Here is a 26,701-nt window from a genome sequence, read left to right as displayed (position 1 = left end):
TTTGGCATTTATATGATATTAATAATAACCTGTTCCACAATCTGTCAAATACAGTTCAGTGAATCACAGCCAACAATGATAATAATCATTTAAGTCCTTTATTGATCTGAACCTCCACTCAGTCCGTTTCTCTATGATGAGTCCAAGCTGACGTCGTCGTGTAAAGATGTTCAGTTCACTGTGAAAAGCATCCAGTGAAATCAGAAGAAGAAGGTGTGTTTTAGTTTTTAAATAACAGTCCTCGTTCTCTCCGACTGTTGCTGAACGTACCTGAGATATCTGTGATCAGGCTCCAGGCCGGGGTCAGAGGTCACACTCAGTCTGTTGCAGTGGAGGTGAAATTATTTCATTTTTTTTATGAAATAATTTTATCAGGTGTCAAGAAAAACAAGCAGAGCGTTATCACACAGGACAGGCCACATAATTAATGAGCGAGGAGACTCGTCTGGTAACGACACTGATAACGAGATGTGTCATCAGAAGAAGAAGAAGAACTCTGATCTGTTACTGCAGTAAAAGTACTAACACAGCGATATACAAATCCTCCAGTACTACTAAAAGTACACAGAGCTCTCAACCGCCACTCAACAAACTTCTATTTTGCATTTGTTTTGAATCTAATATTATATTTTTAATACAGATGATGACATCAGTTTAATAACTTGAGTGAAAAGTTGAATCTTTTATAAAATGTTGGTCGAGACCTGAAGACTCTTGTCAGAGCTCCAAACACAACACTCTGCTTTCAACAGTCAATAACTTTATTGCTTATAATGATAGAAAATTGTCTTAACAACGTAAAAACATGGAGCCATGAAAGAGATGCTCTACTTCTCTTTCTAACAACTATAATTGACAGAAACTTTTCTTTTAAAGGAAAATTCAATTTCATGTTCATAATAAATTATTGTTCATATAAAACATGAACACAGAAATTACTTTTCTAACTACATGATGAACTTGTGAGTTCATTAAAGTCAACTCAAAGTGAAATACTGTAAAACTGAGCACCACTAAGTCCTTTCCAGTCTTTCTTTATAATATATAAATATTCTGTCATTTCCTGAATATTATCATGTTCAGTGTAATGAAACGACTTTTTACACAGCGGGCGGGAACGCTGCACCTTTATCCCACCTCACTGTTCGGTATAAAAGATACAGACACATAGTGGGGGGGGGGGGGGTCACAGAGCCGGATCTGTGTGAAAGGGACGGCGGGGGGGATGGCGGCGGGACGGGGAGCTGACGTCGGTGTGTTAACGTCTGAACGGCAGCGTCAGAGCTGCTTTGTCTGGTTCAGTGTGAAGAAGCTTTGATGCAGCATCTCTTTACTAATATACTGCAAACATCAACTCTCCTCATGTTAACAGTGGTTTGTAGCAACAGGTGGACTCTTGTTTTCACTCTGTTTATTAGATTAATTATATTTATCAGCTATATTCATTTAAATGTACTGTCTTATATGTTTGTATACATATATGTATGTATGTCTTAAATCTAATATAAACAGCAGCTCTTTAATAAAACATTAATGTCCTTCATAAAGGTCAAATCACCTGCTTTCAGGTAAACTATATAAACTATATGCAGGTTATTATGGGCTGGACGTCTCACCATCTGTCCCATCCTGAGCAGACTGGGACGGTCCGGGTGTAAGCGTGTTTCAGGCCGCCGTCTGAGCGCCGCCTGTTGGTGGTCGTCATGATGCTGCGCCGCATGCTGCCGTTAAATAAAACCGTTAAATTAACGTTTTAAATCAGTCGACACGTCACCGAGTCTCTGCTGCAGGTGTTTTAAAGCTGCATTAAAACATGGTGACGGTCTGTTTGACGTACGGGAATAAAAGAGTTGTTGTAAGTTGTCATGTTCTCGTCCGGCGCCGCTGCTGACGGAGGTGACGGAGTGTGAACGTCTGCGTGGTGTTCGAGTGTTCGATGAGTGATCGGTTTACTGCTGTCTTTGTCTTAATTAATTAAAACCTTCATCTTCCTCTGGAGAGACGAGCTGTTGGAGGGTCCAGCATGTCTCTGCTGCTGCTGCCCCCCCCCCCCCCCCCCCAGACTGGGATTCATCCACTGGGTGTATCTCTTGTCCCGCTCCGAGCGTTCGGCCTGGTTTCCCTCCTGAGACGTGGTTCAGAAACTGCTGCTCGTCCTCTGAGACTCTACAACACAGTAGAGCCGGGAAACATATCGATATTATATCAATATCATGATATGAGACTAGATATCGTCTTGGTTTACAGATATCTGAATATGACGATATGCTGTACAGTAAAATGATGTGTTGCAGCTGTTTACCCACTAAATGGTCACTCATCAAAAATCTCAGTGTGTAAATATTTGGTGAAAGCATCAATATTGATCCGATATCGAGGTATTTGGTTAAGAATATTGTGATATTTGATTGATTTGTGATATTTGTGTGTGTTGCTCTGTAGACTCTTCTGCTGACTGGAGACTTCTTTATTTATCAGTTTCTGTATCTGCGATGACCTTTCTGTCTCTCAGGGAATAATCTCGATGTTTTGATCTTCCGATGGTGTTTTGGATGCACTGATCCAGTTTCTACAGAGTGTTTAGAGCTTCACGCAGCCGCTTAGAAACCTTTTAGACCAACCGTGATGTGATGCTGAGAAAACTGCTCTTTGTTTAGAGTAACAGAACCCCGCAGTACACGAGTACGAGCTGCAGGTAGTTCAAGTACTGCAGTAGAAGTTTAGAGGGAAAAATCACTATTTGGTGGAGCTGTTAACAACTCATAGACATGTGAAATGTGACCCCGACTACACACTGCTTTTTGTAAGAAACCACTGGTTTCATCTTTAACAATGTGTTGTATTTTAAAAGCTTGTTATATTATCCATTGTGTCAAATCTTCATCTGAAAAGTAACTAAAGCTGTCAAATAAATGTAGTGGAGTAGAAAGTACAATATTTCCCTCTGAAATGTAGAAAGTAGCATCACATGGAAATACTCAAGTAAAGTACAAGTACCTCAAAACTGTACTACAGTAAATGTACTTAGTTGTGGGGTCGTGTCTGATCAGGTGATTGATCGATCACAGTCTGTGGTTCAGTGTTGGTGTCAGACTGGAACCAGTGGACAGAACTGGTCTGAGGCGGAGCGAGAATGTAACCACAGGAAGAGAAGATGACAACCAGAGCTGCAACCTTTACTTATTAAACTATTAAATTAATCGCCAACTCTATTGATAATTAATTAAATGTTCGGAGTCATTTTTTTTAAGAAGAAAGTTTCCCATTTCTCTGATTCTCAGCTTCTTAAACGTGAATATTTCCTGGTTTCTTTAGTCTCTGTGACAATAAACTGAAGATCTTTTGAGTTGTGGACAAAACGAGACGTTTGATGACGTCATCGTGGACTTTAGGAAACACTGATCCACATTTTTCAACATTTTCTGACTTTGTGTGGTCTAAACTAATCGATTTTAATCTAGAAAATAATCAACAGATTAATCAATAATGAAGTTAATCATTCGTCGCGGCCCTGAAGGCAACGTACGCTGATGATGTCACTCAAAGAGCCGTTTTAGACGAAACACAGACCGTTAATACAATAATAATAATAATAATAAATGACATGTAGTTGTTTCTGTGATCTGCAGGATGATTTTAATCCAGGAAGTCGTCACTTATCTTTAAAAAAATCACATATTTTCCTTTGCTTGCAGTTTTTCCAGTTCCTGCAATTTTACAGCAAAAAGAGACAAAACGTGACAAACCGTCTCAGTGTTTCAGGAAGTTGAAATCAAACATATTTGTCGTCAATAACGAAGCAGCTGCTGTTTCCATGTCAACCTGAGTTAACGTCATGTTTACTTCATGTTTGTCTGTATCTCCTCCGGTGGACTAAACCTGACCCCCCCCCTTTCTCTCTGTTTTTTTACCCAGAATGCCATCTGAGGCTCAGTCTCAGGAGCCTCGGGACAGAGGACCGCCCCCTCCCGTCACTCGGGCCGGACGCAGCGCTCAGCTGGCCAAAGCAGCCGCTACTAGCCCCGCCCCTGAAAGGCGGCCTCGTGGGAGACCTCGGAAAGATGGGAGCAGCGGCCGCTCTGCGCCTCCCACCCCTCCTCCTCCTCCTCCTCCTCCTCCTCCTCCTCCAGCTCCCAAATCAAGGAAGAAGTAAGTCTGAGTAGCGGCCTTCATCATGCAGCTCGCTGTGAAATCAGTGTATCATGTAAACCAGGACCCTGGTCTGTCGTCAGCGCGTCGGCGGCTGCAGGAAGCCAACAGTAAACCGTTTCTTCTTCTTCGTTGGTTTTCTGTGGCAGACCTGCTCGTCTGTCCTCCGCACATGCTCAGTAGGAGGAGAACTAGTTAGTCTATCAGTTCACTCCTTCACCGTCTGACAGAACACTGACGGCTTCCTGTTTTATTAAGTAATAAAACTAATCAACAGATGAATTGATCATGAATGATCAGGAACTGCAGCTCTCTCTCTCTCTCTGACACACTGAGTGAGCGGGGAGGTGTGTGTGTGTGTGTGTGTGTGTGTGTGTGTGTGTGTGTGTGTTGTGGTGAGCGCGATGCGTTGGAGAGGAAGTGGTTAAGTTGCATGCTGGGTAACGAGCAGAGAGGAGGAGTCTGGCAGGAGGTGTGTGTGCTGGACTCCTGCAGCTGAATCCTGCTCCAGGTTTTACTTCCTGCTACACACACACACACTCTCTCTCTCTCTCTGTCTCTCTCTGTGTCTCTCTCTCTCTCTCTGTCTGTCTCTCTCTCTCTCTGTCTCTCTCTGTCTCTCTCTATGTCTCTCTCTGTGTGTCTCTGTGTCTCTCTCTGTCTCTCTCTCTGTCTCTCTCTCTGTGTCTCTCTCTCTGTCTCTCTCTCTGTCTCTCTCTCTGTGTCTCTCTCTCTGTCTCTCTCTCTGTCTCTCTGTCTCTCTGTCTCTCTCTCTCTGTGTCTCTGTGTCTCTCTCTCTCTCTCTCTCTCTCTCTGTGTCTCTCTCTCTCTCTCTGTGTCTCTTTGTCTCTCTCTCTCTGTGTCTGTCTCTGTGTCTCTCTCTGTCTCTCTATGTCTCTCTCTCTCTCTCTCTCTCTCTCTGTGTCTCTCTCTCTCTCTCTGTGTCTCTTTGTCTCTCTCTCTGTGTCTCTCTGTCTCTCTCTGTGTCTGTCTCTGTGTCTCTCTCTCTCTGTGTCTCTCTCTCTCTCTGTGTGTCTCTTTGTCTCTCTCTCTGTGTCTCTCTCTCTCTGTGTCTCTCTCTCTCTGTGTCTCTCTGTCTCTCTCTGTCTCTCTCTCTCTCTCTCTCTCTGTCTCTCTTTGTCTCTCTCTCTGTGTCTCTCTCTCTCTCTCTGTCTCTCTCTCTCTCTCTCTCTCTGAGGGAGTGGGTGAGTCGACAGTGAGTGATGTCATCGTGTTTATCTGACACTAAACGTTATAAACTGATCTGCTCGTTACTTTCCTCATTAATCAATAAAACAGTTTTGACGTCTGTAAACGTTGTTTTGTCCACATGGAACGGTGTTTGTGTGTCTGACGGGTGTCGAGTGAAGAGCTGAAACTAATCATCCATTAATCAATTAGTCTAGTTTGATAATTAGTCGTTTTTCATATCTGTGCTTTCAGTTTCTCAGATTTTCTCTTTTTTATTATAAACTGAACATTTTTGTTTATTTTTCACTAATTTCTTTCATTTTATTGACCAAACGACTGATTAACTGAGAAATTAACTGTCAGATGAATCAATAATAAAAATAACTGTGGTGTCCATGACACATATCAGTGTGCTGCAGCTGATCAACTTGTATTGATTAGTAACTAGTAGGGCTGCCAGATCCTGATCACAATGACGATCTGTCTACTAAAGGAAGGAATCTGTGTCCTTCATGTGTCTCCACCAGTTGGCCGAAGCAACAAATGAAGTTCAGAAACGTTTAATATCAATAAACTTTGAATGACGCAGCGATCAATGAGCGTCAGGACTCTGCTGACTGACTCCAGCGTGTCGGACAGCAGAGACGACTGTGTGTTAGCGGCACGATTAGCAGAGCGGCAGTCAGTGAACACACATGAGGCGTTCAGGTACAGTGTTGAGTGTAGGTCACGTGCATTTTGGAAAAGTGCTCACAGCCCAGCACACGATTATGGACGCGTGTAAAATGAAGGAAATCTGACCTGAAGACACAGAAAACATATTTATTTATTATTAGAGTATTAATTATTTATAACATGTGTGTAACAGACTGTTAGTTTCTGTCATGTTGTTGTTGTTTCTACTCAGACGGGTTTTAAACAGGCGCTGCACTAGTTTCATCAACACTTTAACAAACTGTATAAAACACCTCCCAGGTCACCATGACGGCGCCAACATTTAAAGAAACACCAGCTGTTGAACAGTGAATATTGATTGTGATCCATATCGTGTCTTCATGTAGCGGCAGCAGTCTGATGTGTAGCTGCTGCTGTTTGATTCCTGCTTGTTGTTAAAGACGCCTGATCGGCTCCTGTGTAGAACAACACGCACATGTTTTGTGTTTCTGTCTTGTTTACTTTATCTTGTATGAAGGTAAACTGAGCATCTTTTACTGTTTTCTGACTTTTAATAGAAAATAAAGCAGCGATCAGTTGATAATAAATCATTTTTAGTTGCAGTTCTGGTCATTAAATAAACTTCTGGTTCCTGATTTTTCTTCTCTGGATATTTTTAAAGAAACATGTCCTCAGTCAGCCTTCACTGACCAATCAGTATGAAGCTTCAGACACATCAGATCAATAATCTATCAGTCATGATGTGATTGATTAAACAGTCCTATCATAGATAGATTGAGTCCTACCTCAGTGTTCATATGAATGAAGCTGTAAAGTGAGTCTTTAAAATAGTCTGATTGTGTTTTAACAGCATTTCAGTGACTGTTGTTTATATAAAGTCACTGAAAGATCCAGATAGACGTCAGAAGTTACTGTCGCTGCTGGTTTTACTGGGAGAGAATGTCTTGACACGTCTGATCTGTTTCATCTTCTGTCTGGTCAGAGATGAATTAATGGACTGAATAAAACTGTCCACACACACACACATCCGTTAACATCTCTACTGTCACTGGATTAAAATGGAGGCTGTTGCCATGGCGACCCGTAGTATCAGAGCAAGTGACTGACCGAGTGTGTTTTTGTCTGTGCGCGCAGGGGGCGGAGTCGAGGCCGAGCCCAGGTAGAGGATGAAGAGAGCATGGACGCCACGGAGAAGAAGACCCCCCCAAAGACAGGTGAGTAACGACGGGAGTGTTTCAAATCAGCACAACTTTATTTACACTCTATAGTGTTCTGTTCAGCGTGTCTCACCTGAAGGTTTAACACGAGTCTCGCAGCAGGAGGTCCCGTTTGTTTGAGCAGATCTGAAATAGGGATGTAATTATTTAAAATATCTTTAAACTGTATCATAACAATAATCAACGTTATCACTGCTGGATTTATTCAAACCAACAATGAACTGGTCTACTAACCAGTATTGTGATGTATCTTCTTCCACACCACTGCACTGGGTCACATGTTCCTTCATCATGAACAGTAGTAAGTCGCCACTGAGCATGTGCAGGAACGCGGTTCTGTTTAAGACTCATGTTGTGTTTGTGCTCCACAGAGGTGAAGGAGACATCAGGACGCCGTCGGTCCACCTCCAGGAGAAAATCCAACGCAAACCCAGAACCCAGCCCGGACAGGCTCAGTCCAGACCCTGACCCCCCCGCTGCCCCAGAGCCCAGGCCAGAACCTGCTCCCAGTGCTGAGGAGGAGGACAGAACCAGCCCTGCTGCTGCCGCTGCCCCCCCGCTCCCTGACTGCAGCCCAGGACCGGCCTCCAGTTCTGGGGAAGAACCCCGAGTCAGCCCCCTGCCCCCCTCCCCATCCCCGTCGCTGGACCGTAGCCCGGTTCACAGCCCCGCCCCCAGCCCCAGACCCGCTCCCCATCCTGCAGAGGAGGACCGGCCCAGCCCGAGCCACTGCCCCGCCCCCATGGAGGTGGACTGCAGTCCCAGCACTGTTCCCATGGAGACCGAGGGGGGTGGGGCTAGTCCTGCGGAGCAGAGTCCCGCCCTGAGTCCCTGCTCGAGCCCTCTGGCCTCCCCCTGTCCCCAGCTGGAGGACGAGGACTCGCTGTCCCCTCTCTTCCAGCGCTCTCTGTCGGAGGACTCGGGGGCCTCGCCCACCCCCAGCCTGGGACACACCGAGAAACGGTGAGAGTGTGTGAGTGTGTGTGAGTGTGAGTAGGCTTGTGCATATTTTGGGTAGGGGTGTAATTTTTCATAGATTTTACGGGGGGGGGGGGGGTCACAGAGCACCGCACGGTTCAGGGCCAACACGTGTACCGTTACGCTACTAGTATCTGGCGGTTTTTGTGAGTATTTGACTTGAACCCTGATGTCGTCGCGCAGCCAAAACATAATACATTTTATAAGCTTCACACAGACTTTAAATGACTGTGTGGACTCAATGTGGATTTTGGCCTCCATCACTTCCATTGAAAGCACATTTGAAGGATCTTTTAATATCCAGTATGAACAGGAGGAACGATTACAGCGAGGAAAACCTCTTTCACTGTTACTATGGACACCTGACTGCTGCTTTAACACACACTTGTAAACATGTTTTTTAACAGAGAGTCTCTGTGTCAGAAGCGAATGTCTTTGATGATACTGAAAATCAAACCATAGATTCCTAAATAGTGTGTGTGTGTGTGTGTGTGTGTGTGTGTGTGTGTGTGTGTGTGTGTGTGTGTGAGGTTTAAAGAGGAAGAAAGGATGAAGTAAGTGAACTGATAACACATCAGACATTAACACTCTCGCCCTGCAGTCTGAAACAGTGTGCCTTCTGTTACCGTGGCGACGAGCCTCCTCTGGGCCAGGGCCGGCTGGTGGTGTTTGGCCCGACGCCCGGCTACATCCCGCTCCACATCCTCAACCGCCGCACCTCCTCCGACCGGGACAGCGACTGCCACGACCACTGCTACCGTGGCAACCAGGCCCTGCCCACGTGAGTGACCTCACTTCCTGTTTGTCCTCAATATAAAGAAGCTTTAAAAGTCTTTATATTCACATCAGAAGAGCTGTGTGATCAATTCATCAATCGAGTTGGTTAACCTGTGTGTGTGTGTGTGTGTGTGTGTGTGTGTGTAGGTGCAGCAGTCCAGAACAGTGCGGTGAGTACTTTCTTGTGGGAATTTTGATTCACACAAAACAATTGATTCTCGATTGAATAAAGAGGAAAAGGCTCCACTGTCAAAACAAACTACTCACAGACACGAGGAGCTAAACTGTGTGGATGAAGGTCAGTGTCTGTCTGACAGAAAGAACAGAAAAGTGTGTCAGAGTGAACTTTTTTTTAGTAAGGAACAGAAAGAGAGCTGCAGGTTGACATGACGGTGTTATTTCCTCCTCCTCCGGTTAAAATGCTGCAGTGTGTTGGTCAGTTTGTTGCTTTACGCTGCATCCTCACAAACACCTTTTTGGATTAAAATGTGAATTGATTCTGAAACGTAGAAGAGAGGAATTGTGATTCATACATGAATTTTTTTTTTCCCACCACTACTAACTGAATTGTTGACCTGAGCATAAACCGGCGCTCAGCCTGAAAACAACACGGGGCTGCGTCGATAGAGCGTGTTGCTTCAGGCCGCGGCGACACATGAATGATGCAGGCAGTCAGTTTGAGTAACAGATTCATGAGTTTGAATTCTCATCAGACACCGAACGCTGAACAGAGGTTTATATTACTCAGACACATGATTTTACAAAGTCAAAGAACGACAGGGGCACCTTTTTAAAATCTAACATCATGAGGGAAACAGCAGAAATGCAGCGTTGTTGTTCAGTAATCTGACAGACTGACGGACTCAACAGAGCTGAAGTCAGTCTGAGCACTAGTTAGTGCCTTTAACGTATATTTCTATCCCTCCACAGTCAGTGATGGCTGATAATTCTCTGTAGGTTCATCACTACACGTGCGTGGCTCGTAGTGATGAACCTACAGAGAATTATCAGAGACTCTGCAGCTCCTCTCGGCTTTACGGAGCTTTATAGTGAGTTTCAGCTCATTGTTTATCTGTCCGGCTGAAACTTTACTGTTCTGGTTCACTCTCAGCGTCTCATAGCGTTGTTTTCAGAGAAAAAGCTGTAAAAAGCCGCTGTACACTACCTGCTCAGCACCAAACACACACAGTTAGCCGTAGACTAGCTGGTGAACATAGTGGAGTATTTAGCAGCTAAAGAGCCAGATATTTCCCTCGGGAGTTGGTAGAGAGTAAAAACAGATGATCTGATCAGTCTCATTGATCACTGTGTCCTGATGTTTCAGAGGAGGAGGAGTCTTCCTCAGAGTTTGTGGAGCAGCTCGGAGCCATCGGCCTTCCACATGACATCAACGTCCAATCACTGTTCGACCCCACAGGTACGCCAAGCTAACATCCTCCTTACCTCCCTGTCAGTGTCAGTCCATCCTGTCAGCAGGTAAACCTATATATGTGTGTGTGTGTGTGTGTGTGTGTGTGTGTGTGTGTGTGTGTGTGTGTGCGCAGGTCAGTGCTGTGCTCACCTGCAGTGTGCAGCCTGGTCAGAGGGGGTGTGTCGCGGCGAGGGCCAATCACTGCTCTACGTGGACAAAGCCATCGACTCAGGAAGCACCCAGGTGGGTTTTTATGATTGATCAAACAACTGGATAAACTACGTACGGTCCAGCCTCACTAAGCTCCGCCCCCTCTCTCTCACCTGCCCAGGTATGTGCGTTCTGCCATCGGCTCGGAGCGACGCTGCGTTGCCGGGAGACGGGCTGTGGGCGGAGTTACCACTTCCCCTGTGCTGCTGCCGCCGGAGCTCATCAGGACTGGAACCAGAGACACACACTGTGTACAAGACACACACAAACAGGTACACACACACACACGTCTATAGAGAGCTAAAGTCATGATGTCACTTCCTGTCTAGCCTCTGTCTGAATTTGTTTTTCCTCTTTTATTGACACTTCCTCTACAAAAGCGGTTTACAGGAGAAAAAGTAAAAACAATTAATAGTTTTACAACCTTTGGATTCCTTTGGAGGAAAACCGAATCAATGTCCTGTTTGACCTCATTTGTGAAAACTAAGAAGTTCAGCTTTTAACTGTAAATTTGCTTTTATGAAAATGAAATTTAGCCAATAAAATGAAAAGATTTTTTAATATATAGCTGAGAACATGTGGAGTGAACAACAACACGACAAACTCTACAGTAAAGTTCTGTTAATTCTGTGTGTGATTAATGATGAGTGATATTTTCTTACTTCTGTCTTTGTCTCTGTCCAGTGTCTTCACAGTGTGTGTCGTGTTCAGGCGGCGGTGATGTCAGCAGTCTGTTGCTGTGTTGTTGCTGTGGTAACTGCTACCATGGTAGCTGCCTGGACCCCCCTCTGGACCCCTCCCCTCTGTGCCGGGTCGGCTGGCAGTGTCCTCAGTGTCGAGTGTGTCAGAGCTGCAGGTAACACACACACACACACACGCCGTTCAGTTGGAGTTGAGTGTGTGTTCAGTTTTTAAAGATAAGTATCTTAAAGACATTAACTGCACCAGAAGAAACACATGAAACTGATGTAGGGCAGCAGCCACAAAAACAGACCAGACAAGGATACATGAAGTGTATGTCTGCAGTTGTGATGTCATATCCTGTTTGTCAGTTTGAGCAGGTGTCTGACATTTAACTGCTAACCTGTGCTCTCTCCCTGTGTGTGTGTGTGTGTGTGTGTGTGTGTGTGTGTGTGTGTGTGTGTGTGTGTGTGTGTGTGTGTATTAGGTTGCGAGGGGATGACAGTGTGTTGCTGGTGTGTGAGCGCTGTGATAAAGCCTATCACACACATTGTCTCACACCACTTCTGGAGCACACACCCAGCACCGGCTGGAGCTGCAAGGTGAGACAGACACACACATTTTCACACACTCCTTCAGTATTGAACTTTGTCCAAACCTGTCAAATGTACGGAGAGTATGTATGTGTGTGATATTAAACCTCTCTCTCCTTCAGAACTGCAGAGTGTGCCGCCGCTGTGGTGTCAGGTCATCAGGCCAGTGGGCCAATCACCCATTTTTGTGTGAATCATGTGACCCAGCCCTGCCCTGCCCTCTCTGTGGCCACGCCCCCAACCTCTACTCACCACAGGACTATCTGACCTGTATCTGCTGCTATAGGTACACACACACTACTGTTCATGAAAGTTAACCCTTGATGTAGCTACTTTACATTAAAAGCCTTGGGCTGAAGAGAAATTATGTGGCTTTGACTTTGAAATCAATGACATGCTTTTAGCGATTTTCTGTTACTTATATCCTGTTCTGGTGTTGGGTGGTAAACATGGTCAAAGTACCAAAACTTTAGATGAACGAATGTAAAAATGCTGCCTGTAAGACAAAGCTCAGGTTTCAGCTGCTCTGAATGCTTCGTTTGTGATGTTTTTGTCATATTCTGAATCTGATTCGGTTCCAAGAAATCCTGCTACTATAGTTTGTTTACATAGCCTCCGGAGCCGGAGGAAGCTCCCTGAAGTTGACCAATCAGAACAGAGTGGGCTCATTGGGAGGGGGGGCATTAAAAAGACAGGAGCCAAAACAGCCTGTGTCAGACAGAGGCTGAACTGAGGGGCTGCATATAGGGCTAGTATAAGATAAAGGAAAACTGTAAATCATGCAAAGATATTCCAGTACAACTCCAGAATAAAAATATAGACCTAGAAATGTGCAAAATATATCCTGTTGAAGGTTATTGGCTGTAGACATCACTAAAAAGAAGTCAGAAAGTTCAAGAAACACAAACAGTCAGGCGATCGGACGAATTGGCTCACAAAAGAATCAATTTTGGTTTCAGTAAAGTCAAGTGCAACACACATTGGCAGCATCATGTGGTGGCGCTTCATTTGAGTTGAGTCAACTGAGGTGCCGTATTGCAGCAGAAAACAGAAGTAGTCAGGATACAGTAGTTGAGATGTGCCGAGTCAGGGAGCGAACGCGATATGAAATTGCTGCTATTCTGAAGAGTTGATGCATGTAAATTCTGGCAAATTGGACAGTTGCATGTCCTGGCTCTTTGGCGCTTGTCAAGGCACAACCACTGTGTGGTCTTGAGTAGAATACAGTGGCCATTGTCCTGTCATGCCCCATTTGTGTGTGTTGCTCTTGAGGCTGAAATTTCTTTGAGAATAATGAAAACTTAAATGTAAACATACTTATTTTATGTTTTATGTATTACAGGTGTGTTCATACAGAGTGTATTGTCCAGACTGGGGAGGGCAGGGCAGGGTCTGAAGGTTATGTCTGCTCCACCTGCAGGACTCAGGAGGAGGAGCTAATCCCACACAGTCCTACCCCTGCCCTGCCACATAGTCCCACACACCCACACAGCATTTCACAGCCACCAGTTCCAAATCATACTGAGGCTCCACCCATCAGTCCTACCGCTCATAGCCCAGTCCAGCTCATCTGCTCAGAGCCTGCACAGAGTCCTACCAAGACCATCTGTACACCCTTGCAGCAAAGTCCTCCACCATCTCACCCTGACCCCACAGAGCTCAAACAAAGTTCTACGACATCTCGCCTGGACCCCACAGAACTCCAACAACATCCTGCCCCATCTCATCCAGATCCGACAGAGCTCCAACAAATTCCCCTGCCATCTCATACTGATCCCACAGAGCACCAACAAAGTCCTTCCCCATCCCACGCTGACCCCACAGAGCTCCAACAAAGTCCTGCCCCATCTCACGCTGACCCCACAGAGCTCCAACAAAGTCCTGCCCCATCTCACGCTGACCCCACAGAGCTCCAACAAAGTCCTGCCCCATCTCACGCTGATCCCACAGAGCACCAACATGGTCCTGCGCCATCTCAAGCTGATAGCACAGAGTTCCAACAAAGTCTTGCTTTATCTTATCCTGATCCCACAGAGCTCCAACAAAGTCTTGCGCCATCTCAACCAGATGCCACAGAGCTCCAACAAAGTCCCCTGCCATCTCACGCTAATCCCACAGAGCTCCAACAAAGTCCCCTGCCATCTCACGCTGATCCCACAGAGCTGCAACAAAGTCCCATGTCATCTCATGCTGATCCCTCAGAACTCCAACAGAGTCCCATGCCATCTCATGCTGATCCCACAGATGTTCCACAAAGTCCTGCGCCATCTCATGCTGATCCCACAGAGCTCCCACAAAGCCCTGCGCCATCTCACACTGATCCCACAGAGCTCCAACAAAGTCCTGCGCCATATCACACTGATCACACAGAGCTCCAACAAAGTCCTGCTTTGTCTCACGCTGATCCCACAGAGCAGCAACAAAGTCCTATGCCATCTCATGCTGATCCCATAGAGCTCCAACAAAGTCCTGCGCCATCTCACGCTGATCCCACAGAGCTCAGACAAATTCCTCTGCCATCTCACACTGATCCCACAGAGCTCCAACAAAGTCCTGCACCATCTTCCGCTGATCGCAGAGAGCTCCAACAAATTCCTCCGCCATCCTACACTGATCCCACAGAGCTCCGACACAGTCCTGCGCCATCTGACCCTGATCCCACAGAGCTCCAACAAAGTCCTGTGCCATCTCACCCTGATCCCACAGAGCTCCAAGAAATTCCTCTGCCATCTCACTCTGATTCCACAGAGCTCCAGGAAAGCCCAACACCATGTAATTCTGATCCTACAGAACATCAGGAAAGCCATGCCCCATCTCATCTCGGTCCAACAGAACTCCACCAAAGTCCTTTGCCATCCCCTACTGGTCCTGCAGAGCTGCAGCAAAGTCCTACCCACGTGACTTCCAAGCAGGTCCAACATAGTCCTCATCAGGTCAGTTACACCCCCCCTAGCCCTACCCAGAATTCCACAGAGGATCAGCTTATGGCCACAGAGGCTCAGCCAAGTCCTATGCAGAGTAGTCCCATGTCTTGTAGCCATGCTCATTCGCAGCACAGCCCTCCACCACACAGTCAGACCCAGGTGGGGTATAGTCCTACCAGGTTTCAGCCAGGCTCTGCAGAGCTTAATCAAAGCTCCTCACCACATAGTCCAGAACAGGACAACATTACACAGTCACAGCTCGATAGAACATGTAGTCTGACAAACATCATTACACAGCCTCAGCACAGTCCCCCACAAATAGGAGATAGTTCAACCCCAAGCAGTCCTGCACAAGTCTGCACATCATCTCCACAGAGTCCCACACAGCATGCTGAACCTACACTGGACCAGGAGAGCCCTGGATCAAGCAGCCCTGCTCAGCTGCCATGTGAGGCTGCACAGAACATTTCTACACTGGACCAGGATGTCTCACCAGTCTACTTTACTTCCACCAGGACAGCAAGAAACCGTGCCTCGCTTAGGCCCATTTCAGCTCCATGTAGCCCCTCACCGTCCCCACTCAGACCCACTCGGTGTAGTCTGTCACAGCCTGCTAGCCCAGGGCAGGGCCATTCTACAAAGCCTGATAGCCTACTTCCTTTTCAGCTTGCTACACAGGCAAGAGTCACAAAGAGTCCAAACCTTGATGGCCATACACTGGAAAATAGCCCTACATCTCTTAGCCACACCTTGGACCTATCCACAATGCCTCCTGCTAGCCACTGCATTGATGACCAACCCCTAAACCAGCTTGGTCCTGTTCAGAGTAGCACGCCTAGCCCTGACCAATCTAGCCCCCCTCATGTCCCTGCTGTGCACACACCAGAAAGCCTTGCTCACATTAGCACTTCAGTGGAACACAGTAGCCTAACTTCCTCACCTTGTGCTGATGAAACGGAGGAAATTCCTCCCACAGCCAGCCACATTCAACAGAATGACGACCCATCACGCTGCATAGAGGCTATTGCAGATAAAGCTAGCTCCATCCACATCCAAAATAGGTCAGCTAGTGCTAGTCCCACTCATGCCAGTGAAATGCCTACTAGCCCTGTCGGCTCTCTTCTGGCCTGTGCTAGCCCCATGCCCATGGTGGCTATCCCTGCCCATGTTAGCCCTGTACCTGCTGAGACTACCCCCATCACACAACCAGCTAGCCCTGTAACGCTAACAGACAGCTGCTCTGCACAACCAGTCAGCCCCTTAGCACCAACTGTTAGGTCCTCAACACAACTAGCTATCCCCTCAGCAGCGGATAGCCCTGTTCGCCCCATTTTATCTCAGAATGAAGAGATGGCGGTAGCTGTCGACCATCCAAGTAGTTTTATTCATTCAGAAACTAGTCTTAGTCTTGCTATCTCCACTCCTGACAGTCCACTTCATGTTAGCCCTTCTCATGCTACCACAGCCCACACAGACACTAACAGTGGCTGCAGTCTAATTGGCTCCATGCATGTTCAAGAGAGAACAAGTCCCTCTGTTTGTAGTTTTACAGAGCTAACACAGACTAATACAAGCCCCACACATCACGATCAGTCAAGTCCCTCACATGTCCGAACTGTCTGCAGTCCTTCAGAGACTACTGCAGTGCATATGAGCTACCTTCCAACCCCAACTAGCTCTAGTCCTTCACACTGTAGGCCGACTGATGCTAGCCCAGCTAGTAGTTCTGTTAGCCACAGTCTGAGCAACTTTACCTCAGACTGTAGTGGCCACACAAGTACCCCTTCTGCTAGGGTAACTGATGTTAGTGTCATCCACAGTCCACCTAGGTCTAGTCCTGCAGGTCATGCTAGTCCTCTTCACATTCAGAACACCTCGAGTAGTGCTCACTCAGGCCCAGTCCAAAGACAGACTCCCTCATCAGCTAGCACGACACACAGCAGCCCTGCACATGCTACTGTCGCTTGTGTTAGTCCTCCTTACAGTCCCACTCAGGCCAGTGAAACGTATTGTAGCCCCACAGGTAGCCCCCATTATAACCCAGCTCCTGACACTGAAGTCAGTTCTGGAATTAATGTGGCACAGCTGAGATCCACTTTGGCTAGATCAAGTCTTGATGTGGACACAGTGGCCAGTTCCATAATCCAGAGCGCTGTCCTTCCCAGTGCTTTTCACGTTGATATTGATCTTGTTAAACCTACAGATGGCTGTAGGCAGACTGGGCCAACACCTGCCAGTTCCCTACCTGACGGCTCATTTGTTGTTAGCCAGGCTAGTGTGAGCCAGGTAGACCAGTCCCTAGCAAGTCCTGTCCCTACCCCTGCAAGGTCTGCTGTTGAAAGCCAACAAAGCACTGCCTTGGTAAGCCCCTTGCATCAAGGACCAGCTACCCCTGTCGATGCTACTTCCACTCAGGCTAGTCTTGGCCATGCTAGCCCTGTCCATTCTGGTCCCACTCAGGATAACACTGCGATGCCTAGTCCCCCATGCTCTGCCCCCTCACAGGTTAGCCCTCCTCAGACACTCTCCTCTCACGCTTGTCAAGCTAGTTCTGTGCGCAGTAGCCCAGTTTCTAGTCCTGTTTGTGGCCCTTTGCAATCAGGTGATACACAGACTACCCCAAGTCCTGATCCTCCCAGCCCTGTGCAACCAGAGGATAGTCCAAGTCCTGATCCTACCAGCCCTGTGCAACCAGAGGATAGTCCAAGTCCTCGTCCCACCAGCACTGTGCAACCAGAAGAAAGTCCGAGTCCTGGTCCTACCAGCCCAGTGCAACCAGAGGGTAGTCCAAGTCCTGGTCCTGGTGGCCCTATGAATTGTGAGGCTAGTCCTGATCCTTATCATGTTAGCCCTGTCCTTGCCACTCCTGTGCAGTCTGAAACCAGCCCTGGCCCTGGTCCTACTAGCCCTGTAGGGCCTGATCCTGATTCCCATCCTGCTCCTGCTAGCCTTTCTGTTCTTGGCCCCCAGCAACACACACAAACAGAGAGGGAATCTGCAGCCACTGACGGTGAGTATCAGGAATACTCGTTTGCTGGTACATTGTTATTGGCATTTACTGTTAAATTTGTCTTATGTGGTATTGACATTAGGGCTGTAATGGTACGTATAATCCTCCCAAACTGTTTGGTACAGGAAATTCAATTCGGTATGCTCCATGACCCAAACAGTTACTGTCAAAATAATTTAATAATCCAGTTACTCAGAACAATAATTCTAGAGTGCGAGTTTCACCCGGAAAGTTTTGACAGTGCACCACTGTAGCATGCTCATGGATATATGCTAGCCGCTTTAGTCAAATTAGCGTGGATACCCTGGTTACCATGCTCATGACCTGTCGCTGCTGTCAAAGTGACAAATGAGAGACCCGAGCTGGATGATCCTCCCATGACACTGACTGAATGCTCTGTTATTGCTCAATAGCGTACCAAAGCGTGAATTTTGTGTACTGTTTGTTACACCCTTATAGACATTGATAATTTTGGTCTAAAGAACATTTCTTAGTTGCTGGGACTTCAGAGGTTTGTACCTTTTAGCTGTATTTGTCCTTTAAATGTCCTCTTGTTCCTCCAGACGTCCCCATTGTTGAGGAGCAGGAGGTGTTGGTGGAACAGAGGAGGACTGAAGAGGAGGAAGAGATGAAGAGAGAAGCTCCACAGCAGAGGTCACAACAGGAGGAGGAAGAGGAGGAGGAGGGCCAGGAGCCTCCTCAGGAGAGTCCAGAAGAGGAGGATTTAAAAATGTTACACATGAAACATGGCAAGTAAAACATATATTAATATTTCTGTGACTAAAAAAGTAAACAACTTTACAAATCTATCTAGCAAAGTTAGTCACTTGTCAGGTGACCCTCAACTCGCAGGTTGTAGCAGTGCGTTGATTGTAGAACATGAAGGGTTGAAGCTGCCTGTTGTGTTTCTGTGTTTATAGGAGTCCAGCCTGTCCCGCTGGGATGTGTCCTGACTGAAGACCATCAGTCTCCTCCTCACAATGCTGCTGCCTCCCCCCTCCTCCCACAGCCAGCTCCTGCCTCCCCCCAACCCACTACACCACACTCTGCCTTGCTCCCCCAACAGCTCTCCTCCTCACCCTCAACTTCACCTCCTGCCTCCACCGTCCCCTCGTCACAGTCTCCTCCTAGAGCTGGTTCTCTGGAGGCCTCCCCCCCTCACAGAACTGCCTTACCCCTCTCCTGCTCCCCCCATACTCCACTTCCTCCTTCCCCTCCGCTGGAGGACCGCCCCCAGGAAGAAGAACACACCAATCAAGGCGAGGCCAAGACGGTGATAGAGAACATAACTCTGTCTTCTCACACGCCATCGGCGGATGATGACAGCCAGTCACAGAGCCTGTTTGAACCTGTTGCTGTTGCAACAGAACCCACCAAAGATAAGCACCAATCACACGTTGAGCCTTCAGAGAGGGAGGAGGAGCCTCCTGAAGCACCAGAGCCAGCAGCATCGGATGTTGTGGCTGCTCATGAGGTAGTTGCTGGTAAACAGCCAGTGAGGGAGAAACAGGATGCAGATGAGGAGAGGGAGGAGGGGGGAGTGAGTGAAGGGGTTGATGAGGAGGAAGTGGAGGAGGCAACGAGGCAGGGCGCTGAGCAGGTGGACCAATCAGATGTGGAGGAGGAGCCAATGAGCCCTGTGTTGGACCTGGACCCTTCTCTAGACATGGAGGTGATGGAGCTGATGACCTCTTCATCGCCTCCCCCTTCCCTCCTGCACCTCTCCTCCCCCAGCCCGCCTCCGGCCCGCCGGGGGAAGGGTCGGACTCTCAGGCCTCCTCCCTGCTCCTCCAGGCCTTCAGACGACCTCTCCATCCGTCTCAGGCAGTCTCCCTTCTCCACCGAGGCCTCCCCTGAGACCTCCCCCACCAGAGTTCCCGTCACCCCACCCCCACTCTACCCACCCTCACCACCCCTCAGGTCCTCGCCCCCACCCAGGGAGTCTCCCCCTCTCTCAAAGGTAAATTTAACAAGAGATGATGGACACCTGTCTCCTCCTTGTTTTTTTTCTCCTAGTAACTTGTACATTTTTTTGTTCCCAGCCTCAGGTTCCTCCCACCACTGTGCTCCCACTCACCCCTAAAATCGGCATGGGGAAGCCAGCCATCTCCAAGAGGAAGTTCTCCCCTGGCAGAGCCAGGGTCAAACAGGTACGTGACCTTTGACCTTTGTTGAAACTTATTCTTTGAGTGAATTACTTTGACCCTGCTGGTTTCATTTCAAGTGTTTTTTCCCCAACATGATGAGATGAATGACACTGGAACTGAAACTAGTGAGATCGAGTGACGTCCAAAACACCTGCAGTTACTGCTTATTGCCAGAGGTGCCGCCAAAGAGAACAAAACAGAAATCTCAGAGATAGTTACTTTAAAATGTCAGATGTTCCTTTTTATCTGATTAAAAACTTGAAAGAAGAATTTTATAATCGAAAACATAGTCGTAGTAGTAGACTTTCACCTCAGAGGGTCTGCTTCTAAAATTACGATTTTATTTATTTTTCTGTTTATTTCTTCTTGAAAATGTATTTTTTTCATAAATCTGCATAAAAAGAAAAACAGGTTCAGATTACAAAAAGGTTTATTTTAAAATTTTAATTCCTTCTGGGTTTTTGCAGTTTTTGTTGTGATTACTGTAGGCAAAAATGTTTGATTTTTCAGTTGCTTTTCCGAAAAATTTGCTATATTTTATGTGCTTTTTGTGGTAAAATTGCAGGAATTAGGAAAAATTGCAAATGAAAATGATGCTTTTTTTTTCTATTACCATGAAGAGTCATACAGTTGTATATAAAAGTTTGGCCACCCCTTGACAAATAACCTATTTTTGTGATTTTTTTTTTTATTGAAAACATGTTAACAGCCTCTCTAGGATATGGAAAAAAAAACACTTTTCTGCAAACATTAAGCATAGTTACTTGTTATGACATAAATTGGGGAAAAAAAACAAAAAAAAAGATAAACGCCTTTCAGTTCTTGTATTTGGGATTTTCTCTCATTCTTCCTGCAGAAGGCTTCTAGTTCTGCAATATTCTTGGGCACTTTTAAGATCAACACACAGATTTTCAGTTATGTTTAAGTCAGGGGGACTGTGAGGGTCGTTCCTAAACCTTCAGCTGGTGTCTCTTGAGGTCGTACATGCTGGATTTTGAGGTATGTTTAGGATCATTATCCTGTTGTAGAAGCCATCCTCTTTTCAGCTTCAGCTTTTTTTACAGACGGTGTGATGTTTGCTTCCAGAATTTGCTGGTATTTAGTGGAATCCATTCTTCCCTCCACCGTGCAATGTTTCTTGTACCACTGGTTGCGACACAACCCCCCAAAGCATGATGGATCCACCTCCATGCTTAACAGCTGGTGTCCTTATTTTCTCCAAACATACCTTTGCTGGTTGTGTCCAGAGAGTTCTATTTTAACTTCATCAGTCCACAGCACTCGTTTCCTAAACGCTTCAGGCTTCTGTAGATGTTCTGTTTCACTTCTGACGTTGGATTTCATGAAGATGCAGGGCTTCTTCTACTGACTCTTCTATGAAGGTCTTGTAAGTGCATCGCTGCTCCACCACTCCTCAGGCTGATAATTCTTCCTGCAGGTTTTTTTGCAGTTAAACGTGGGTTTTGATTTGCCTTCCTGACCTTGATCTTCCAGATCTTGACCTCCACAGTTGCCCTAAACTGCCATCTCTTAATCACATTTCACACTGTGGAAACTGCAAGCTGACGACACTTTGCTGTCTTCTTGCAGCCCTCTCTGCACTGTGGGCATCAATAACTTTCATTTTCAGAGTCTTACACAGCTGCTCAGAGGAACTCATGGTTGCTGAGTGTTCGCACAAGGTTTGAAGAGTCAGAGTGTTTGTTAGGCTTTGAAACTGGCACCAGCTGATATTTCATAATGACAATTGTTGACATGCGTCAGGCCTAACGAGCTGATTAAGATCTGAGACCTTGTAAAAAACTTCCAAGACTTCTGCATGTGCCACAATGATGTTTTTATTTTTATTGTTCTATCATAAAAAGTAACTATGCATTAATGTTGTGTGTTTTTCTATATCCTAGAGAGGCTGTTCACAACTTTTCAATTCAAAAATCACCAAACCATGTTATTTGTCAAGGGGTGGCCAAACTTTTACATACAACTGTATGTAATGACTTCCTGGATAAAAAGCTTCCTGCAGATCACAGAAACAACGATGTTTCAGCTCTAATGTTTAGTGTCTTTTCTGAACATGAGAAGAAGAAAATACTGTAGTTGAGTTTAATTTATAACCTTTATTAAATAAACTTTCAGCTCAACATTATCTCCCAATAAATGTCAATAATTAAAATAAATCCATCAACATAAAAATATAGTTTAATTTCAAATTGTTTCAGTTAATCGAGAAAATGATCAGCACTTTAACTAATGATGAAAATAACGGTTCGTTTTTTTTGTTGAAATATTTGTAGAATTAAAGGTTTCTTTAGAAATGTGTTTATTTGAGATGTTGGGTTCTTTCTCTCCTCTCTGATCAAACCGAACCAACGGAAAACTGTTGGTCCATGCTCAGTCCCCTCTCAGGGGATGATGGGAAATATTGTGTGTGTGTGTGTGTGTGTGTGTGTGTGTGTGTGTGTGTGTGTGTGTTAGTCTGCAGCCAGAAAAAACAACCATGTAGATCAGATCAGTCTTTTTCTTCTTCTTCCCCCTCACCTGTCATTCACTAACGCTGCATTTACTCTTTTCAGCATGTTTGGCGCGCGCACACACACACACACACACACACACACACACACACAGCTGTAGCATGATGTTCTGCTGAAGGACTGATCACATGCAGATTGTTGCATGAAGCTGTTGGATGTGTGTGTGTGTTGAGATGCTGAGGACCTCGGCTGTGTTCACATAGAACGATGAGAGAATTAAAGATGAACGTTTATTGAGCAGAAACAAGCTGCTGGCGGACTCACTGTCCAGCATTTAGCATCAGTCTGTTAGCTTCGATGTAAATCCACATTTCACATTTTTCTTAAAGGATCATTCTGGTGATTTTCTATATTTGTCTTCATGTTTGGATCCAAACCAACTGATCTACTAACAAGTCTTGTGTGTGTGTATTAAAGCTGATATATCTGATTCCTCTGTTGTTGTCCAGAAACTATTAAAAACACGTCAGTGAGTCACACGGCTGCACTGGGTGACATGTTCCTTCATCATGAAGAGTTTGGTCACATTAGTTTGATTAGTAAGGGCTCCACACCAAGAACAATAACTGACTGGTGTCCTGAAATACTTGTGAGCAACATGTTGAATCACCACCAGCCTGTGAACCTTGCTGGGTTTTTTTTCTTTCTCTGTGCAACGTACAGCAGTAACAAGTCATCAGTATCCATTTTCCTAAGCTGCTGACACAGCTGGAGCAGTCAGCGTTAGCTTGGCGTCACTGTTTACGCAGCGTTATGGTTCATAAGTGTGGATGCTCACATCATTATCATTATAGTTATGGTTATAGTTCTTGGTGTAGACAGCCCTTAATACCAGCGATCATGTTTTCTGTCTCAGGAGAGTAGTTCTGTGTAAGGCAGACACCACTGAGCATGTGCAGGGACTTTGTACTGAAGTTCTTTAAGGAATTCACTATGTAGCACAGATTTGGACTGAAAATGTGGTCGCTGTCTGGAGCCGTTTAAAGTCCAACTGACATTAAATGTCATGTATTTTATCTATTACAGCATTTAAATTAAGTTTTTTGATTTCATGATGGCGTCTCCTCATTTTACATTATTTACATTAAGTATTGGAGTCTTTATTACCATACAGCCAATCAATCTTTGCATAAAGCGATCGATCGTGTCGTTCTATCATCATCATCAGCAGAGCAGACGGTCACACTGAGCCTGACTGCATCCTGCTACTCAGACTCTGAACAACAACCCACATTAGCTTCCTGCTAAAGTCTCCTTCTGATCTTCTTATTCACCGCTAACGCCAGTTAGCAGCCAGGTAGCTAATTAGCTGCTCAGCTGCAGCACATTAAACAGCATGTTAATATACCTGCAGATGTCACTTCGGGAGCGGTCAGTATGACTGTATGTGTCCTGACTGGCTGCATGTTGTTGCCATGGTAACGTCATCTTATTGACTTTTTGTTAATTTTTGCCTGATTTTTCTTTTTTTTTTTTTTTTTTTTCCTCTCAGTTTGACTTTTTGTTTTGTGGCTGTTGCATTTATGTTACTGCATTTTGTCCCCTCCTCCTCCCACCTTCTCCACCTCTTCTTTTGTTCCTCTTCCTCTCTCCTTCCTCTCCCTTTCCTCCTTCTCTTTTCTTTTATCCTCGTCCTCCACCTCCACTTCATCCACCTTCCTCGTCCTCCTCCTCCTCCTCCTCCTCCTCCTCCCTAACTCAGGGTTCGTGGTGGAGTAATTGCAGGGCGGTGAGCCCCCCCTCGTCCTCCCAGGATTCCACGGGGGAGGGAGGGTGGGACAGCCCTAAGCCCCGTCCACCGGACTCCCCCCTCTGGAGCATGAGAGTGGTAAAGAAGCGCACCCTAACTTTGATAGGCCTCTCTGGCTGTAACTAACTATCAGCTGACTAACAGTGTTTCAGTGTTGATCCAACCCCTCTGAGATGTAACAGTGTCAAAACAAGTGCACCCTGACTTTCGATGAGCTAACAGCAGCTGACTAACTGTGTGTCTAACCCCACCCCTCTGGGCCATAAAGGCAGGCGATGAAGTTGTTGAAGGGTCGGACGACCATCAGACATCAGATCAGGGGTTTTAGAAATGTTTTTATTTTTATTTATTATTAATTAATTTATGTGTTTATGTGGTCGTCAGTAAACAGATGACAGCAGGTGGTGATTAGTTCGCTGGGTTGCTATGGAGCGTCAGTGTGGTGGGTGGTGCTTAACAACAGGAAGTGACACATTTGTTAAATCAACATCTGTAAATAGTGACATGCAGTAATCACACCAGGATCAGCTGATTATGTCCAAAAACTAACGAGAGCGTGGGGCGATGCCTGACGCTGTCTCCATGGTAACATACAGCATGTGTGATGTCATTAAAGAGGTGATGTCATGCTGTGATGTTGCTCCCTGTTTTTCCTCCCCCTCCGCCTCCTCCTCTTCCTCCTCCTCCTCCTTTCTTTCCTTCTTCCTCCTCTTCCTCCTTCCTCCTCCTCTTCTTCCTCCCTCCTCCTCCTCCTCTCCTCTACTTCCTCCTTCCTCCTACTCCTCAGGGTCGTGGTTCAGGGTTTCCAGGCAGGAGGAGGTCCAGAGGAGGAGGTATTGGAGGAGGAAGAGGAGGAAGAGGACGAAGCAGGCTGAAGACCCAGGACAGTGTGACTGTGTCACCAGGAGTAAGAACACACACACACATACACACACACACACACACACACACACACACACACACACACATTTGAATCACCTTCATAACGCAGGTGAGCGTAACGTTAAAGCAGAGTTGGAGACTCTTCATCATACCACACAGCCATTGATCGATCATTAATCTAAAGTATTGATTACTGTCTGTCTCTCTGTCAGTGTGGGTTTGTGGAGTCGGTCCAGGTGAAGGAGGAGGAGGAGAACTCGATGCACAACACGGTGGTGATGTTCTCCACCTCCGACCACTTCACCCTCAGACAGGTACAGTCTCCTCTCAGGTGATCAGTACTGCTGCTGATACCACACAACAGTCTGATCAATACCAACACCTCTATCATCTCTATATCACAGCTGCCCCAATATCACTTTCCTAACAGCGGGACCTGCTGTAGCGTTCAGATAAGAGACGCTGAGAATTACTATCCAATAAAAACACAGTCATAGTTATGAAGATCAAGGGGAAAATTAATAAAAGTGTAAAAGAAATAAAAATGAGATTAAATCAGCTTTGCACAGTGAACAAATAAATAATAGAGGAAAACTAATGAGTATTAAAAGGCTGAGGAAAAGAAATTAGTCTCATTGGAAATGATGGATGGAAAACATGAACTGGGAGTGTGGAAGAGCAGTGATTGGTCAGCAGATGTGGCAGTCCATGCAGAGCTTTTAAACCAAATAATAATCTGTAATTTACTGGTAACCAGTGAGGAGAGGCCAGTAGAGGATGTGGTCTCTCTTCTCGGTACCAGTGAGGAGTCGCGCTGCAGCCGACTGACTGATTCTTGTGTGCAGCGTATTACAACAATCAGTGCAGGAAGAAATAAAAACAGGTCTCAGTCCTTAAGAGACAGAAACGGTTTTAGTTTTTAAGTGATCTGGTTCAGCTGTAGGAAGTTTTTTACATCCTCAGTGCAGCTCAGCAGGAGCTAAAACCGCTCAGATCACCAGGTCTCTAAAACACGTCAAACTCTTGAGCTCTTTAAGTGCTGACTGACTAACAGACTCAGTAACTCAGCAACATTATGGCTACACTGTCTGACTTTAATGGAACAAAGGGACTAGTACCGCTGTGGTGAAGATGTAAATGCTCCTAAAGTATAAGACTTTCTAAAACATAATTCCATCTTATATTTGTGACAATATAATGTTACCAAACTTTTCTTTGTTGAACAAAAGTCAAAGTAAGAACTAAAAACTGGAGAAATTATGATTTAAATCAGGAACTATCACTATAATCACTGTTTATGTTGGTAAAGAAAATTAACGTGTGTGTGTGTGTGTGTGTGTGTGTGTGTGTGTGTGTGTAGGACATGTGTGTGGTGTGTGGTAGTTTCGGTCAGGGGGCTGAAGGCAGGCTGTTGGCATGTTCTCAGTGTGGACAGTGTTACCATCCCTACTGTGTTAACGTCAAGGTCAGTATATGAACACACACACACACACACACTGATCACTCCTTGTTAATTATAATACTGATGTCTGCAGTTCTGGTCCTCTGTTTATTCAATGAATAAAATGATGTATA

The 26,701-nt window shown here is 45.9% G+C and overlaps 1 protein-coding gene across 11 annotated transcripts in view; it reads left to right on the top strand.

Moving 5' to 3' along the window:
• The window catches only part of LOC137173322 (histone-lysine N-methyltransferase 2C-like), an 80,579-nt gene that overhangs the window by 1,956 nt on the left and 51,922 nt on the right, over nt 1–26,701 (top strand). For all 11 annotated transcript variants that reach the window (XM_067578093.1, XM_067578099.1, XM_067578098.1 and 8 more), the window contains exons 2-20: nt 3,916–4,149; nt 7,150–7,229; nt 7,604–8,195; nt 8,812–8,991; nt 9,135–9,157; nt 10,312–10,404; nt 10,532–10,641; nt 10,730–10,880; nt 11,293–11,464; nt 11,777–11,891; nt 12,005–12,168; nt 13,225–17,816; nt 18,380–18,565; nt 18,737–19,776; nt 19,859–19,966; nt 24,197–24,322; nt 25,032–25,151; nt 25,339–25,440; nt 26,487–26,591. In XM_067578093.1, the coding sequence (XP_067434194.1) occupies nt 3,917–4,149; nt 7,150–7,229; nt 7,604–8,195; nt 8,812–8,991; nt 9,135–9,157; nt 10,312–10,404; nt 10,532–10,641; nt 10,730–10,880; nt 11,293–11,464; nt 11,777–11,891; nt 12,005–12,168; nt 13,225–17,816; nt 18,380–18,565; nt 18,737–19,776; nt 19,859–19,966; nt 24,197–24,322; nt 25,032–25,151; nt 25,339–25,440; nt 26,487–26,591 (8,292 nt within the window). In that variant the 5' untranslated portion in view covers nt 3,916. The remainder of the gene's footprint in view (nt 1–3,915; nt 4,150–7,149; nt 7,230–7,603; nt 8,196–8,811; nt 8,992–9,134; nt 9,158–10,311; nt 10,405–10,531; nt 10,642–10,729; nt 10,881–11,292; nt 11,465–11,776; nt 11,892–12,004; nt 12,169–13,224; nt 17,817–18,379; nt 18,566–18,736; nt 19,777–19,858; nt 19,967–24,196; nt 24,323–25,031; nt 25,152–25,338; nt 25,441–26,486; nt 26,592–26,701) is intronic.

The sequence above is a fragment of the Thunnus thynnus genome, chromosome 21, assembly GCF_963924715.1.
Source record: "Thunnus thynnus chromosome 21, fThuThy2.1, whole genome shotgun sequence".
Classification (NCBI taxonomy): domain Eukaryota; kingdom Metazoa; phylum Chordata; class Actinopteri; order Scombriformes; family Scombridae; genus Thunnus; species Thunnus thynnus.
This window is presented reverse-complemented; position numbering and strand designations above follow the sequence as displayed.